Source organism: Osmia lignaria, chromosome 14 (assembly GCF_051020975.1).
Source record: "Osmia lignaria lignaria isolate PbOS001 chromosome 14, iyOsmLign1, whole genome shotgun sequence".
NCBI classification, from domain to species: Eukaryota; Metazoa; Arthropoda; class Insecta; order Hymenoptera; family Megachilidae; genus Osmia; species Osmia lignaria.
The window spans coordinates 12,170,654-12,188,388 of record NC_135045.1 but is presented as its reverse complement, the minus strand read 5'-3'; the positions used below and the strand labels follow the sequence as shown (position 1 = coordinate 12,188,388).

General features: G+C 34.3%; 1 protein-coding gene across 8 annotated transcripts in view; it reads left to right on the top strand.

The window, feature by feature from the left end:
• The window catches only part of LOC117609063 (uncharacterized), a 164,483-nt gene that overhangs the window by 61,855 nt on the left and 84,893 nt on the right, over positions 1–17,735 (top strand). Inside the window, exon 1 of one of the 8 annotated variants that reach the window (XM_076691933.1) lies at positions 510–538. The exons of the other annotated variants lie outside the window; for them this stretch is intronic. Within the exon in view, the coding sequence (XP_076548048.1) occupies positions 525–538 (14 nt within the window). The 5' untranslated portion in view covers positions 510–524. Of the gene's footprint in view, positions 1–509; positions 539–17,735 lie in introns of those variants that run through there. 8 annotated transcript variants of the gene reach the window in all.

Genomic DNA, 17,735 nt, shown 5'->3' with positions numbered 1-17,735 from the left:
CTAGCCAATTGAATCGAGTACTACCGGCAACACACGTGGTTCTTCCCGATTCGATGGGAACCCCGAAAGCTACCATAACCTCTTCTCGGCTGCTAGTCTCTTCCGACCCTCCTTTACCTTCGCCTCCCCTTCTTCCTTTGCTCGCATCTATGCACACGCAGCCCGATTTTGCAGTGTGCGTATATACCGGTTTCGCATTTTAACCGAGAAACAACGTCTGCCAACCCTCGAAAACGTGATCTCTCGACGAAACCGTCCCTCGCGTCTATGCTTCACGCATGCTGGCCATACTTGATTTTGAGGCAGGTCAGACCAGCCTATTGCAGCAGCCACACGTTGCTTATTCTCCTCCTCGACACACTGCTCCAGCTAGTTCGACAGCAGGCCTGCTGCCTATTTTACTCCGACCATTACAACTCGCTAAGTTTGCTTCTCCAGCTTCCTCGATCGTCGAGATTTTTCGGCAAATCTCGTCAGTGGCTATACTTTCCTTATCTGGAAGGAGAATCTGATGGAACGACGCGATGGAGGTGTACAGGTACGTGTTGTCACTTGCGAGACCGTAAACGTGTTTCCTGATACATCTGAGATAGTCTTTACGCTTTTATTTGCACCGTTGGACGAGAGTCGGTTGTTTATTAGTGTCCTGTCAATTGTTAAGATTATTAACGACATTTGATATAATATACCTACTATTCAGTAGTGATGGTCAAATGTTGACGTGATACAATTATTCTATTACTTAATTAATATTCACATTAACTCTGAAAGTGAGTTAAATCTTCTTTGACAGTGGTCCATAAAACATTAATACTTTCATATTTATTGCGCCATTTAGAAATTGTTGCAACGAGTGAAATAAATACAGAAGTGATAGAGATACGCGTATATTAGTTACGGTGATTCTGATATTATCTTTCTTAAACTTGTACCGAATTTTTTTTTTAAACTTCTTAAATTACTTTTTTTTACAAATCATATGCATGTCAAAGTCATCTATAGAGTGTTCTTGATCAGCCATCTATGTGTGTTTGTGCATCTTAATAGACCTGGATGACCCAATAAATTCTAGTGTTATAAAGAATCCGAGAAATAAAAATTTTGTGCAAAGAACAGCTACGTTTCAACGGGTTCGCGTTTAAAAGAAATCCAACGCGAAGACATACAGAGGAGCATGCATAATTCAAGACGGTATGCACTTTTTCGTAACAAAACGTTACGATGCAACATTTTATGACCTATTTTCGAAGTTCTAACCGGAAACCGTAAATTTCGCATGGCAGTGAACGCACCGAGGTCTTGCGTGCTTAAATATCGAATAAAAAAGGAGATTGCTGCTACGATATTCGATAAAAAGCATAGGTGGATATGTAAAGATGTTTTAACAGCAGTTATTAATCTTTTATCTCTGAAAAATATATCTTTGCACTCTTCAGTGTTCATTAATAAGAGAAGCTACCTAGATGTTAAATTAATTTTAAAAAGTAATGAGTGGAAGTTATAGCACTTTATCATATCATTCATATGTGAGTAAAACTTGGATTTTTTAAGGACTCCATCGTTCCTATTGTAAGGTATTCTCTGAGTTGTACAGTTAGGAATATTTTCAATTAACTCTTCCTGGGCAAGCTGGGTCGTTTATGGCGGGTGCCAGTTCCAACTTTTTCCAAACTTTCTCCCAAATAATTATTTTTCCCAATTAGTTTTTATACATTAATGATATACTAAAATAGAGCCTGCAACAAGTATCTCAGAATTTTTTCAAATTTTTGGGAAGTAAAGAAATTAGTCGAGTACATATATGCAACATTAAATGCCCAGAATCGACACCTCGGCTGGATATATGCAACGTCTGGGTCCCAATGTTTGTTGCATATATCCAGCCTTTACTGTATACAAACGACCCAGATTGTCCACGAAAGTTGTGAAAAGTATGCTTGCCTACTTGGAATTATAGATAATTGAAATAGCGGAAAATGATATATAAAATTGATTAAAAAATAAAAATATTCGAAATTTTCAGCGGCTATAGCGTGGTAATTAAAGTGTCATGCGCTTGAACAATTTGGTATAAAAAAGATAATTTCTATAATTTGAAATAAGAAACCTGAACTTTGTAGTGCGAATAAAAAATTTTCATTAAAACGAGAAGGTTCGAGTTTCAATTTATCGCTTCCACATATGTTTAATCATTTAAATAAAATTACACAAGCTCTTTTAGAATGATTGAAAGTTTCATTGGTTCGAATACTCTAAAAAAAGAGTACTCTTCACGTACATGGTGAACTAGTTCCAATTAAGTACAGATTTGTAAGCAACACCTGGCACGATCTTTAATGAAACGATCGTGAAACCATGTCGAAAGGTTTGTTTTAACTCTGAAGGATCTACTTTTGAATTTTACGTCTTCCTATCTGGCGACTTAATTAAAAGTTCGAGTCGTCCAATGAAATCTTTCCATTGGTATCGATAGTCTTGTCGAAATATCCAGTTAAAACTGTGCATTCCAATTAAGATTCTCGTTATCTTCTTTTCTATCTCTCTCTTTCTCGAGCTGTATGTGATTTTATACAAGCTATAACTGCTAATACAAGTACGATAGTTCTATTGACAAAATTCATTGTAAATATATTCGTTCTGTTTGTCGTTTTACAGTAAGTAAATATATTCACAAGCTGTGAAATTTAAAATTGTATACGCATGGTTTAGTAAATATTCATTTACTAGGAATAATAGATATTTTTTAATATGTTCGTTAAAATTTTATATAAATGAATATTTAAATTAACCAGTGAGTAGGATTTAGTAAATTTTATAAATCTACTAAAATTTTATCTAATTGTAAATGCACGATATCTTGCCTAATAAGTCTAATATGTAGTATTTACTAAATTTAAGTGTTTATTAATTTAGTAAAAATCTATTAAATTTGATTCCTTTTTATTATATCTAGTGAAGTATACCTACACGTATCAGAATTGTTTTGCAAACTGATTTTCTTCAAAAAGAGGTCTTTCGAATCGTGGAGGTCATCGCTTACATTGAACGAGTTCGATTCGTTGCATTGCAAAAAAAAAGAATCGAATGACCTCCGTTTTTCTGTTCAAAATCTGGAACGTTGTGCGATCACTTCAGATTCGGGGCTTTTTGGTTAATCACGGTTTTTAGGCTAATTAAAAAGACGCGCGGTAATGTTGGAATATGGGAAACGAAAATGTTCTTTGAAATCTCGGAGAGAAAACTTGTCTCTTGAATGAACTAATTTGTGAAAACTTTTACATTTAGAGGATTATTAGAGGGAAATTGGTTTTTCAAAATTAGCTGTAGGTGATAGTAATCATTAAGTGTCTGTAACCTAATTATTTCTGTTTTAACAAGAAGATACGAGGCAGGAAGACTATGAACAATTATCCTGAGATTGTGTTTGTTTATTATTTTATTATAAGAATTGGTACGTATAGTATTGAGCAAAGTAGGTTTCTCTAGGGAAAATGACGTTACAGGAGAAGTAGGAATTTTCAAAATCATAATTTTGACGATGTTAATATTAAAAGTGACTCAGAAATCAAATAATACAATTTTTAATGTTTAAATATTGTAAAATTTAATATATATAATACTTGAGAAATATGAATAATAACATAAACATAAATTCAAATTTTCCCGCGTAAACGCTTATACGCAAGTGATAGTGCCACAAACTCTGTATATTTGGGGCCACCTTTTCTACTTATATCGCCAGAAGGGGAAGCTTACGGAAGGGGTCGCCTACTATGCTCGTTACTGTACACTCTTATTCTAAAATATGGTAGAATCTTTGCTGAATTTTTATATAAAATTGAATTTGAAGCACATAGGATTAATTCAAGCAGTGAAATAATGCAATTTTTATATATAGTTAAAAAAAGGATCTTAAAGAGATTTGATCATTAAAAAGAAGAGCGCAAATAGTTAATCATATTGCTAAAAATTAGAATTTCAAAAATTTTCTCAAATTTCATAAAATTATAGGATCTAAAAAAATAGTGACGTATGCAATATTAATTAAATTTCTGGAATTCTATTTCATAATAGCAATAGTAAAAATACAGAATTTGTTAATGTAAAACGAAATTGTAAATGAAATCTTGCATTAATGCAATATTGATCTATAATAGGCTAATTACCTCTGGTCTAAATTAGGACTCAACTTTTGAATATTTAATGTGATAAAATTAGGTCGTTATTACGCGTTGACGTTTTGCTTCGAATGCTTACGTAACAAAGAAATTCTCTGTTGTCGCGGAGGCAAAATATTATTATCTGTCTATAATTTATAGATGCTGATACTTAATCCTTTAGCAAGAAAAAGCTTCTGTATTATCTGGAAAATGTAAATATATTCTCTTTATCTTGACGATTAAGGAAGATTATCCGATATTTATGTTACCAACAGAAAGTTTCTTCCTCCCTGTTTTTTATTAAGAAATAATAAAATTCTGTTATCTTAAAGACAGTTATCGTTTAGTCAAGGTAGATATTTTCAACAATTTCTTTAGGAAAATTAGAATTATTCTTGATATTACAAGTCTCTAAAAATTAGCTAATGATTCAAGTTTTTGAAAATGAGAAAATTTCAATCAAAAGCCATGTTTTTCCTTCGAAATGAATAATTTCTCCAAAAAAAATGTTAACACAGGTAATTTTGTATATTATACTTTGAATTTTAAGATAAACGATAAACATCGGGTTGTTGCATCTCAGATGGTCAGTTTTAAAACACAGAAATAATTTGATGACATAAAAGTATCGCAAAATACCGCTTATGGCACATAAATTTAAAGCTTATACGTCGATGCAAATGACTGCAGAAACGTTTCATCAGTATTCTGAATACAAAATAGCTGGATTTTCGCTGAAACAAACAATGAATCAATCAATTTACAGCTTAGCATTGTCCATCAGCTAATGTTTAATTTTCGCTCGTTTATGTTCGAAACTGCTTATGAACTTTTCAATTTATTATGTCACGGTGTGAATCTGCAATTTTCGGTTTATACAAGTTATTTCTGATATATTTTGTAGGCCTATTGAAAATTGAATATTCGTTGATGGATAATACGAAACTAATAGTTGCATATTTTAATGAAGAGCTAACTATTTTGTGTTAGGAATACTGATAAAACGTTCATATGGCCATTTTCATTAGACTATAAGCTTCAAATTCATTAGACATAAGGGCTATATTATGGTAATTTGATGTCATCAAGTTGTGACAAACTTTCTATGTTTCGAAATAAAACATTTGATATGCAGCAACTTGATACATTCATTATGCTTTCATAGGGAATGGATCATTAAATTTTGCATGTGTCCCCTTGGAATAATGAATTAAATAGACGTCTTCAATTATATTAATGGTTAATAGTTTTCAGGATTGAAATTGGAAAATAATTAAACTCTTTATGCACCCATGCATCTTCGATGTAACATAAGAAATTCTTATCTGGAATTCATAGTTACTTGAGGTATTCGAGAATCTGAAAATTTTAAGTATCGATATTTATATCGAGTCCTCGAAAGCATAGATGTGTGAGAACCAGAAAACTTTGGTACCCGATACTCGGATTGGGTAGAAAATTATTTCGCTCGACTCGGGATTTTCGAAATTTGGAGACCTATATTTTGGGACGAATTTTGTAGAACATGATCGTAATGGGATGTATTCACAAAAAACTGTATCTAATTCATGTTAAGCTGACGAAAACAGTTTCCGACCTAATTCGGGTATTGGGTACCCGGAAATTTCGAATTCCTGCACATTTATGCTTTTGAGAACTCGATTCAAATCGAATAATTCCAATGCGAGCCGACCCGACCCGACCCGACCCTACCCGATACATATTTTTCGGGTTCTCGCGCACTTTCAGTAGTTATCATTGTCACTGTTTTCTTTATGTTGCAATGCTTATATAAATAAACTAGTTAAAGCCACTATCCGTCCGATCCGTCCGTCGAAACAACTGCTCGAGGCGCGAAGAGGCAGGCACGGTAATGTTTACAGTATGTATTAGTGCGCGTCCTATCCTGTCTTGTCGTTTATTGTGAGTTATAAACACCGACGAACTTGCTCCTCTGCTTAAATGTTTCACAATATTCTGATGGTGAGTTATTTAATATTATACCCTAATACTTTTTAATAATTCAGGATATAATTATATGTAAATGTTCAAACGAAATACGTAGTAATACTATTGTGAGGTTATGGTCATGTCACATATTCCGAGTGATGTATTACAAAAATACGTGGATTCTATTTTTTCAAACGATTTAAAAAGTATTCCTTAAATCATTCGTTTGGTACAGTTGGTAATCTCATTACTTCCATTCTCCATATTTCGCCACTGTATATTTTAATTTTTTCACGCGTACATACATATATAATATGTGCAATTGCGCAACATGTTGGGTATGAAACACCAGTAAAATATAAGGTAATTATTTAGAAGTTGGCCCTCCTCACCGATTTTCGTGACCTTGAAATATATTGTCAATGTCATCATTCTGAACAACTTTTCCCTGTACATACATGTTACCGCCGCTCGGTCTTAGTTTCCGAGATATTTGCAAAAATCTTTAGTTAAACTTAGATTACAAGAATACCGGTTGTATTCCGGGAAAAATGGAGACTGAATGGTGATTGAAAGAGTGATTGAAGTGGTTTGAGGTTAGGGTTAGGGTTAGGGTTTTGTTTTTGATTTTTTCACGTTATAATTACTCTTTCTTTCACTTTTTATATATTGTATACCTATTATTCATTTTGTGTTTTGTCAGAAATCGGAAACATTTCGCCCATCATGTCGAAAAATGCCATTATACGCTCATTAACATCATGTTGACGTCGGAATAAAAACTCAGCTATATATTCCACGTAATGAGACGTACGAGTTCCATAACGAGGAATATTAGCTCTCGTATCACGCCATGTACGCTCTAAACCTTAACCTAACCCTAACCCTAACCTCAAACCACTTCAATCACTCTTTCAGAAGGTCTTTCTTTTGAAGGTCATAGTGTACCACATCGTTGTACTCGTCTAGACATCAGCTACAATTCTATGATGTTAAAAATATATGGTGCAAACTAAAAATCATCGATGACCTTCAAAACACCTTGAAAACGACAACAATCGGAAATTTTTTTTATATCCCCATATTTGCCTCCTTAAACAGTACAACTTTTTTCTCTAACATTTTCTTCTATCTTTAAACCGAACGGAGATAATTAGGTGTTCTGTTTCTCGTGAATCACCCGGTATAGGATTAATTAAATATCGTACCTTTAATTTCTAGATATGGTTTCCCAAAAGCATCAAAAATTAGATTCACTTCAAATATTTTTTTTTATAATTTCAGCCAGAAAAGTTTTTTGCGAATAAAAAACAAATTAGATCATAGAGGATTAACGACGATCAGACGAACTTCAGTGTAAAATTTCCCTTTGATTTCTCTTTCGTGAAGCGTATTACAGTTCAAGAGACAAAATAGAATTGCTTGGAAAAAATGAACAAAGAAGCTTCCGATAATAACAGGAGCCTCCAATTTCAGCGTGTTCGTTACTTCTACGAAGTTGTTCGTCGTAACTGGATGACGAAAAAGGCCTAATCTAATTCTAATTTGGCTCGAATTCGCACTCCCTTAATTAGAACTGCGAATCCTGGTAACGAAGGGATTCGAGGAACGATTGGAACGTAATACGTTCTTGTTAACACTATTGTTGGTCGCTTTTATTACGCAAGAAGATCGGCTATTCCATTAATTAAAATTAATTTTTATATTCCTTTTGAATCAAAGACTCTTTGCTTTTTATTACGATCAATATTTTAATGATCCTGGTTTATTAATTTTAATGGTTCCCGGAGTCGAGTGTTTATTTTGTGAACTTCAATTTATAAATATTACAATTTGCAATTTAAATTAAAAACAAAAATACTTTTAATTTGCTTATCCAAGACTTTTCGTTAAAATTGATTAAGTTGAAAGAAAGCTGAATGTAAAAAACGGAATAAAGGCTGTAATTGCCGTTTCCACCAGTTTTGTGACAAACGTTTTTTGTCCTAAATTTCATCGTGTTCGCAATGCTCGCTTTGTTGGCGAAATAAATGGTCTATGCTCGTACGTTTTCGAGCTAGTGAAATTACCAAATCGCTTTTTATAATGTACAGAGTGCGTCGGTTCCGAGAGAAAAGATTGTTGGCTAGCTAAACATTAAACAACAATAAAAAAAAAGATGAAAAGAAAAAAGAGGTACATAGCAAGGAAAAATTAACGTCCGTCATTGTTCCCTAGTTGAATAGGTAGTTAGAAGCGCGCTGTAGGAAAGATCGTAGTTGCCAGGAATTCGATGTAATTATTGCAACCTTAACCACGTGTTTTGCCATCTAGGAAGATGGTGTTTCCCATTATGGCGGAGACCCCTTGTTTGAAGGAGAAAGACTACGACTAACGTGCACGTATATGGAAGAATAAATTGAAATTGTACCCTGTCGTGGATGTGATATGATAATTTCAATGGAATTATTAAAACAGCACTGTAACGGGTTGAATGATTGTGCAAACTTTTAGATCAACTTTTTAAGTAACAATTAATTCGAGGGAAAAGGTGTAATTTCTAGAATTATAAATTAATTACAAGCTTTTAAGTGTTAAATTTGTCGAGTAATTTGAACTGGAAGGAAAAGTTATAATGTTCTTAAAATTATTTAAAGAAAAAGCTAATTATGAGCTAGTTTTATTTTGGTGAAAAGTTTTATGTCAATTCATTAAACATTGAGTTGAGAGAAAAGTAATAACCTTAGTGAATACTCGTACAAATGTTAATTAAAAAAAATTTGGTTTCTATAATAATTAAAAGAAGCAAATAATTGTTTCACATAGTTAGCAATACAATTTCAACATTCTTCAACTATACGAATAATTGTATTAATTTGTTTAGTGAAAGATTCATAGAGTTCGTTAAGGAAATTAATGGAGCCGATAAAGGCAGTCGTACAAATATATCCAAAGAATGCAAACACGATCGAACGAAGCATTCCTTGAATCAATTATAATAATTACTTTTCATGTAATCATCGAAGATACTCGCGTGCACGAATCTCCTTAACACTTTGATGGTCACTGATTTAGTTAGACTTATGATTGTCATAATTTTACATTAATTTTACATCTTCGAGCTCTACACGAATATATGTAAATAGTCAACATTATTTAGCTATTAGACACAGGTACGAGCCACTGAATAAATACCTACGTGTTAACTTACTTATGTAAGAGTGACTTATGTTCACATACTCATTAACAAAAAGGAGTACATTTGCATTTTTTAGCAAAAGAATTTATTTTTTATTGGTTACTTAATACAGTGTAAATTTAAAAATTTTATATTTGTCTTTTTTTTACATACTAACGCTATTTACAAAGGAGTAGTAAATGAAGAAGATATAAAATTAAAAAATTTACAATGTAATACAGAATGTAAAACTCCCTAGCATTCGTTATCAAAGTGTTAAAAAACGAAGTTCATATGTACATAATTGTCTTGATTCAATGAACAACCATTGAATATCAGCAATTTTTCGTTTCTTATTGGTATTTACATTTCACTCTGTAATCAGATAAAATAATGAACAGAAACAATGAAGAGATTTGCATATCTCCCGTGTTGTCTTCAAGTGGTTCATTACTGATGCGGATACCATATTGCTTTATTAAACGAAATAGAGGCAATAAGTAGCCATTATTAGCAATCGTTGCACAGTTCCAATTAAAAAAAAGTCTGAATTCATCGTTGATGTATCAACGCTGATATACTGGGTGTCCCATGGCTATAGCATTAAAACAATACAGGACAATAAAAAATTGTATTAAAAAAAATTTTTTTAATTTGACTTTTATTATATGACGACACGTACAATAGAATGCTCTGAAGAATCAACTCACATAATCGAAGATAAGCAACCTTATTTGAAACAAATTTTAGTAAAATTCTGTACTTCTTTTGACGTCAATCGATGGAAGCAAAAATAACAAGACGTTGTTATTATCTATAGAAAAATATTAAAGTACTCGGGCCGAAAATTGATAAGTTCAAAAGATATCTTAGGGAGAGACAGGCAGAACTATGGTCTTTCCCTAAAATATCTTGTGAACTGATCAATTTTCAACCCACGTACTTCAATAATTTTTGAAAAGAATTAAAAAATACTTCGATTGACATGTAGAAAAGTATATAGTTCCATTAGAAAAAGGAAAAAGAAAATGATATTGGCCTTGAAATCTCTGGAATACCTTCACTTCCGGAGTTAGCTCATGCATCACATGATACTTCACTCGGTATCATTTAATTCTTCTTAAAGACATTTTGTTCCATCTTTTACCATTTTAAAGCTACAGTTGAAGAGAAACGCCCTGTATATATGTATTATCAGTGTTTTTAAGGAAAAACCAAATTCTATCAAGCAAAATATCAGAAGCATCTTTTAAGAGGGAATCTTACCACAATCTCGGTGGGTTCAGCCACATTTCCAATTTACTTAAAAAAAAGAGAATATGGTGAATTACTGATTAGTATACCTAACAGCACCTTTCTATTCTTTCGTGTAGCCTCCTCCGCTTTATTTTTACTCCCTCGTTTCTTTTTTTCTCTGTTCGCGTCCTGCTTACCCTCTTTTTCTTCTGTATCACGAAAAAGCCTTCTTGTTCCCTTGAGGCCTGCTCCTCTTCTTGCTGCTTTTCAGCTGGGAGGTGGTAACAGGCGCCCCTCTTCGAGTTCCTCCGGGTATCGATCCAGTGCCGTAGCTGGTGCTCGTCAAACGCGTATCCGTTGCTGTCGATTTTCTCGAGACAATGGGTTCCGAGCACTGTGCGACGCTCTTTTGGAGCCGAAAGGATTACTTCGCTTTCTCTTTGTCCGTTTGAACGAGAGCTCAGATTTTTGGATCGTCCAGTGCTTTCAATTGTTGTGCTTTATTGGTTGACTGAATACCATGTTCTTCTTTGGTTTTGAAAATCCTGATAATTTTTAGGAAATTTTAAGTCTTTCACGAATGCGAGCTTCGTAGGGCCCGCCCATAGTTTTTATAATTTTATTATATATTTAACACGTTCGAATCTACTTAACACTAGAACTACCAAAGAGGTCAAAATGATCATAAAATAAGAAAATTTCCAGTTTCTTATTTTAAATTATAAATTTTATCGATGTACTTTTGGTTAAATGTATATTGGCTATTAAGCTACATATTAAATTATGTTTCATCCTTTATTTATTTAGTAATCTACATTATTTTCAACTTAAAAACAAGTGTGCATCAAACGTCGGTAGCTCTAGTGTTAAGTACACTGGTATCCAAAAGTTAAGCATAATTGGTAATTATGTGCATTTTACGAATTATCACCGTTCGCTATTTTCTTTCACAATTTCAACAAATTATAATTTTTTAAAACGACAAAACCACATATCTTAGTAAATTAATTTGTATAACTTCTCAAAATATACTGATGTCCAAAAGTTAAGCATAATTCGTAAAATGCACATAATTACTAATTATGTTTAATTTTTGGACAAGAGTTTACAGAGTACAGTGTAGATGTACTCATACCAGCAAGGTGGGGTTAAATCGCTCAGGCGTGAAAATTACAATTAGAAAGAAGGTGCGTTTCCGAATGTCGTGACATCGCTCATATTAATTTACTACTTTGTTTTATACCAGCGAAGGTACACCTGTTACTCCGAGTTCGAACATGTTCAGCCCGGAAGGTAACTCGTACCTTTATGGTCCAAGGGAAAATTACTCGTAAGTGAAAAGCACTTCAACATCGTTGAATTTTTTGAATTAGTTATAAAAACAGATACGCGGTATACGCAGGATTGGATTAATATTTATAGGGCCCAGGGCTATCAACTTAAATAACATTTAATCGTAAAGAAGAAAAGCAACAGTAAACAATTTTATTCGATACCTTTGTCATAATAAATGGAAGGTTTGGAAGGGGACTCCCTGGAAAGAGGGGCCCGGGGTTGTAGCTCTTGAAATCAGAAAAATCACAAAATTACCAAGTGTAGAATTTAAACAGTAACAGTACAGTAGTATAGTACAGTAGTAGTAGTAGTAGGTAGGAGCGACTACGCTTACAAGGAACAAAAGTTTGACTAGTCGTTCGGCATGATCGATTCGCGAGTTGATTACGGAAGATCAAAGAAACTTGGGCCGCAAATGTGTAAGCCGCGTTGCAATGTGCATTCATAATTATTCCGTAACCGTAGCGAATAACGTTCGTATGTACGTCGAGCGGTGCTGCAGCGAGTTCCAATTGCCGCTTTTACCTCGTAGTTATGCTCGTTAATGGGCGCAAGAACCACTTTCATACGTCTTCTCTCGTTCCTTTCCTTTTTATCTTGTTTTCAGTTCCGATTTACGCAACAAAAGTGGATCGCGAATTCGCGTACGATTGCGTAATTCAGCGGACTTACAAGTTTTCAGAGGAATTCGTTGCCAATGAATAACTTTACTTTTTCTCACTCGACGAACAGTGAGGATTGATTTATATTCGGTTTTAGTTTTTCTGAAATTTGGAAACGTTCTAGTGTATAGATACTTCAGGTTTTTCGTTATCAAATTTTTCATTATTTACGAATGGCGTATACAAGTTGTTTTTTAAAATATCACGAAAAGATTTTTTGGGGGGCGAGCCAGGCCTTTGGAATTTTAGAATTTTGAAATTGTGAAGTGGCCAGTTCACATTTTCAGGGGACTAGGCCTATTTTGGTTCCTTAGAAATTTTAAAATTCTGGAATTTTGGATTTTTCGAATTTTGAGAATCTGGGATTTTGGAATCGTGGAACTATAAAATTTTTAAATGGTAAGGGTGTCGGACCCATCGTAGTCCCTATCTGGTTAAATTTGTCATTGGAAAAAGGATAGAAAAATTTCTTCCTTATATAATAAGATGGAATTTAAACGAAATAATGATCCAAGGAAACTTTAGGAAAAGAATTAAATTTACAAATTTGAAGAACGGTTAGGATGTGGTAATAGTTACTGATACACCCTATGTATATTCTGTATAAAAATAACTATTTATTCTGCAATAATAAATAGTTATATAACTGTAATAATTAAAGTTAAAAATGTGAAAATTTTGCTCGTAAAAATTCTCCAGAGGTATTTTAAAAAAAATATCTTATTCCATTGGCTGATTTTATTTATGATTGAAGATTTAGGGATACAAGAAAGAGGTTATTCATTTCATTTCTTTCGTTCGTCAATTTTTACGAGAAACATCTTCGCTCGTAACTTCGAGCTGGTTTCTTTCATTGGTCCAAAGTGGGTCCATAAGAGAAAGTATTCCTGCATTCTTACGCAGTGTGGCCATAATGTCTTCTTCGTAACGGGATTTAAAGAGCAATGCATGCCACAGGAAGCGATCGAGAACCTTGAATCCCCGTGAACCAAAGGAAGTTGCTCGGTTTTCCACATTCTTCAAGCGGAGTGTTTGAAAAACCATACCTAACCATTCCTATGAAATCGTTCCAAAATAAAAGAGAAAGGTTTATTTTCTCTGTGTGCAAAAGTATGCAGGTATACTCTCCATAAACCCTTCTCTTTTATTTCCAAAATTTTTCATCTAAACAACCGTTTAATCTTTTGAGAAGTATCAATATAAAATTGAAAAATAAAAATGCTGTTTACGTCCAAAGACAAACCAGCGAGTCGTGTTAGCAAGGATAATGTAAACGTGGTTTCATAATGAAACCACGAGTCTGGAAAGGGTTAAAGTTCTCTTGTACTCGGATAATTTCATTAACCCTTCAGTGAACACGTGTACAAAAATCACATCAGTGTAACATGTCAGAGTTGACGGGTCTATTATCCCCTCTCTCCTTACTTACAGTGCTCGACTTTCAATTATAATGAATATTGCAATTTTTTCTTTTTAGGACGATTCATTGTATATGAAAATATATATTAATATATGTACATTGAAACTTTAGTATATTTCGAGATTTATTTCAGAAATGTTGATGGCCTTAATATGGCTCTTACGTTAGATCCGACATGTGTGTTATAAGATTAATAGGCTACTTAATTTGGTTAATTTTCATTATAGTAAAACTGTTATTCATTTGAAATTTGTAAAAGTATTTTCTATCAAAGAATAAGGTTTTATTGCTAGTAAAGGATGTACCATAAAAATATAGCCAATTTTCTGAATAATTATTTCACTGATGGATCACCATCTAAAAGAGATAACTAAATTCATTAATTAGGTCGTGAGTAGCGCCGGATTGAAAGGGAAGGCTTAAGAGGGGCTACAGCGCCTACCATTTATTTAATTTTATTTAAATTTAACTTTTTAATTTATTTTATTTTAATTTACTTTTATTTATTTAAATGTTATTTAATTTTATATAGAATAAGTTTGAATTTTTGAACCATGTTTATCAATCAAGGAATCTTCGAAAGTTCGACAGCTCGGGCCCTGGTCGTAAGAATGAAAATTTCGAGTGCCAAGGATTAGAATTGAAAGTTGATCGTTCATTAGATTCTTCAGCAACGACGACGTAGTGTGAACAAACGACACGATTGGTTCGTGAATCGCAAACAGTGTGTCGTCTTTAGGAGCGATCAGCACTCGCGGTAGATGCTTCCACCTACACAAATATTGATACAGACGAGTGCGTGCTCGTGTCCCGACGCCTCGTTAAGTCGTCTAACAATTACCATGGCAGTCGAGTTAAGTGCTCCCCACGCGAATATCCTTGCTATATCCCTTCGTTTGTTCATCGCCCTCGTCCTTCTGATCCAACTCCCATTTGAGATCTTCATCTTTGCTAATTATTTCGTTCTCCGTTTGCATTCAGCCAACCTTTATTGGCTACTTATTAGCCAAATCGTATTTATCTTCTCGTAAACGCATCAATGGGTTTTTGCTTATCCGCTAAGCGGGCATCACTCCTTAACGAATAAATGAACCTTCCTTAATTCTAATAGAATTTTCTGTGCTTCCAAAAATAAAGTAAATAATACGTTTAATGGTGCTGGTTTCTTTAACCGTAAAACACAATATGAAAAAGGTGAGAAAAGAAGTTTTGATACGCAGACAGGTACATAGAGGGCTAAAAATTGCTTGAAAAGTGTTATTCAGTAATTTTATTTTCTTGAAAGTTCTATCATTCGGACATGTGTCGTTGTCCTCGTCGGAGTGATCGAGCCTCATGCAACCCACAGGGGGTAGTGAAACTCGCGACACGTGCGCATTTCGCGCTTTCTTTTCAAGTACGAAAAACGAGAGAAACGATCGATCCACTCGGATCTTGATGTTCATTACGTAACTCATCCCTGCCCTAGAAGTGCGCCTAAACCACTCCCTCCTCTGATCACCCTCTGATACACCCCCGCGATTCGTGTGACGCAAAGACGCATGGTTACGTCATCATGGCAACAGAGCGTCGCGACGTTCTGTTCGCCGACATGGTAACGTCGTTTTCTCCCTTCCAACGTTACGTTTGCATCCTGTTTATCATCAGCATCTCATCGTGTATTAAATCTTTCTGGTCCATTTGTTCAATCAAATTTTCCAGCAGATTCAATTTATTCTGAAACCGAGGATATGTCGATGCGTATATCTACGCTCAATTTTCGTAGGTATACATGTATACATCCAGTAGCGATGTGCGGCTCGACTATTGTGTCGGGTTCCCGACCAGTCGAGTCGGTTCGGAAAACATCGGGCGGGCTCGGGCGGGAGTCCGATACATGCGTGCAGTTGGGTTGCCAGACTATTTCTGGTTCGGTCGGGTACAGCTAGGTAGATTCGAACAAGCTCTCAAATTATCTTATTCCAAAATTCCATATAAAACAGATTTTGCACATGCTTATTGCAAGTATTAACAAGTACATGAGAGTTGGGTCGCGGCCCGCGGGAGCTCATCCGAATCTGCCCGACTGTAACCGACCGAACCCGAAATAGTCGGGCTACCCGAGTGCACTCATGTATCGGACGCCCGCCCGAGCCCGACCGAGCTCGTAATATCGGGTACCCGCACATTCCTAACATACAGGGATTCCCGTGCAGTTAAGCCAACTGATATTTCTAAAATGGTAGAAGATAGAGAAAAATTTTATTAGGCAACATTAATTCCGGAAGCGAAAGGGTCCCAAAGATTCCAAGGTCAATATCGGTTTTTTAAATGATACTACATTATACAGGGTGTTCCAAAGATATCTTAGTTCAAAAGATATCTTAGAGAGATATAGGAAGAATCTAGTTGCCTGTTCCTAACATGTTTCTTCAACTAATCAATTTTGAACACAAAAGAATTAAAAAATGCTTTGACTGATGTATACCAAAGTACAAAATTCCAATCAAATTGCTTAAAATGGAATTCTGTATTTTTTAAAATTAGATTTCATATTTTTATCGCGCTTGTGTGATAAATATTGGTAAATAGATAGCGAAAGGATTAAGTATCATTATAAGGGATTAATGCTCCTTTTTCTTCGTTTTTACACTGGTTTAGTTTGCAGAACAAAGTTTGGAGAAGGCCTGAAACCTTGAGACTTTCGTACATACATAGGTGGGGTTGTTTTGGGGAAACAACCTCCCTTGAGCAAGCGTTACTAGAGTGTTGTTTCTAGAGTAGAGTCGACGTGGTTGAACTTGAAACTCGTACCTCGGCATGGCTATAAATCATGTAGTGATAGGATAAGAATTTAGAAAAGTTACTTGCTAAAATTTTCATGGTTAAAGGATTTCACCTGGTTTAAGAGCTAAAAGTTGTAAACTCTTGCAGTTAACTTGGCTGTCTAATTTTATTTCTCCGTATTTGTTTAAAAATTACATTATTCCATTTTCTAAATTACTTTTAACGGTAATATTGTGAAAATTAAGAATTCGAGAATTTTTTCTTCCTCTAAAGATTCCCTCCTTCCTTTTTTTAAAGAAGCTTACTTTACTCGATACTGTACATCAGTAAATATAACTGTGTCAAGTTCTTCAAGTTTATATCTTAAGGGTGGTAATCGTTTTTACAAGGACAAAGAATTCGAAATGAGCAGTTGTAAACCTGTTCTCGGTCTGTTCGTGACAAAAATGAAAAACTAACTGTGAGATTGCTAACATCTTTTCTGAGAAAATACATAGTTCTTGTAGTATTTATACTTCACACCGCGGAGTATAGTACAAAGTATAAAATCAGGTTTATAGTTTAATTAAAATTTTTCTTGCGTTCCGTGTAACCTCTCAATTTATCACTTTCATATTTTCTTTTGATGATTTATGTTATTTCTATTAATCGTGATCCCCGGGCAATTAAATTTTTCAAAACGCACACTGACATGGAAATATGAAATTGGCGGAGAATAACTGTAATTATTATTGGTAACTTTGAGACGTCATGATTTATGTGCAAAGTATACGTGGTGTGCGAATTCTTTTCGTGGTAAACCGGAAATTGTTGAAAAAAATAAAGAAATACGATTGATAGCAGTAGCACGACTGTCTCTTCAAGTATACAAAGTATATACTTTTGCACGCTAAAATGTGTGTAGATTTACTACTTTGCATACTACTTCGTTTGCAATTAAAAAACGCAGTAGACCGGTTTGCTCAGTCTAACTATACTTCTAACAGAACGATGACTCATATATTGAATATGTATATAAAAGATTATAATCCAAACTCTTCTTCTTACTC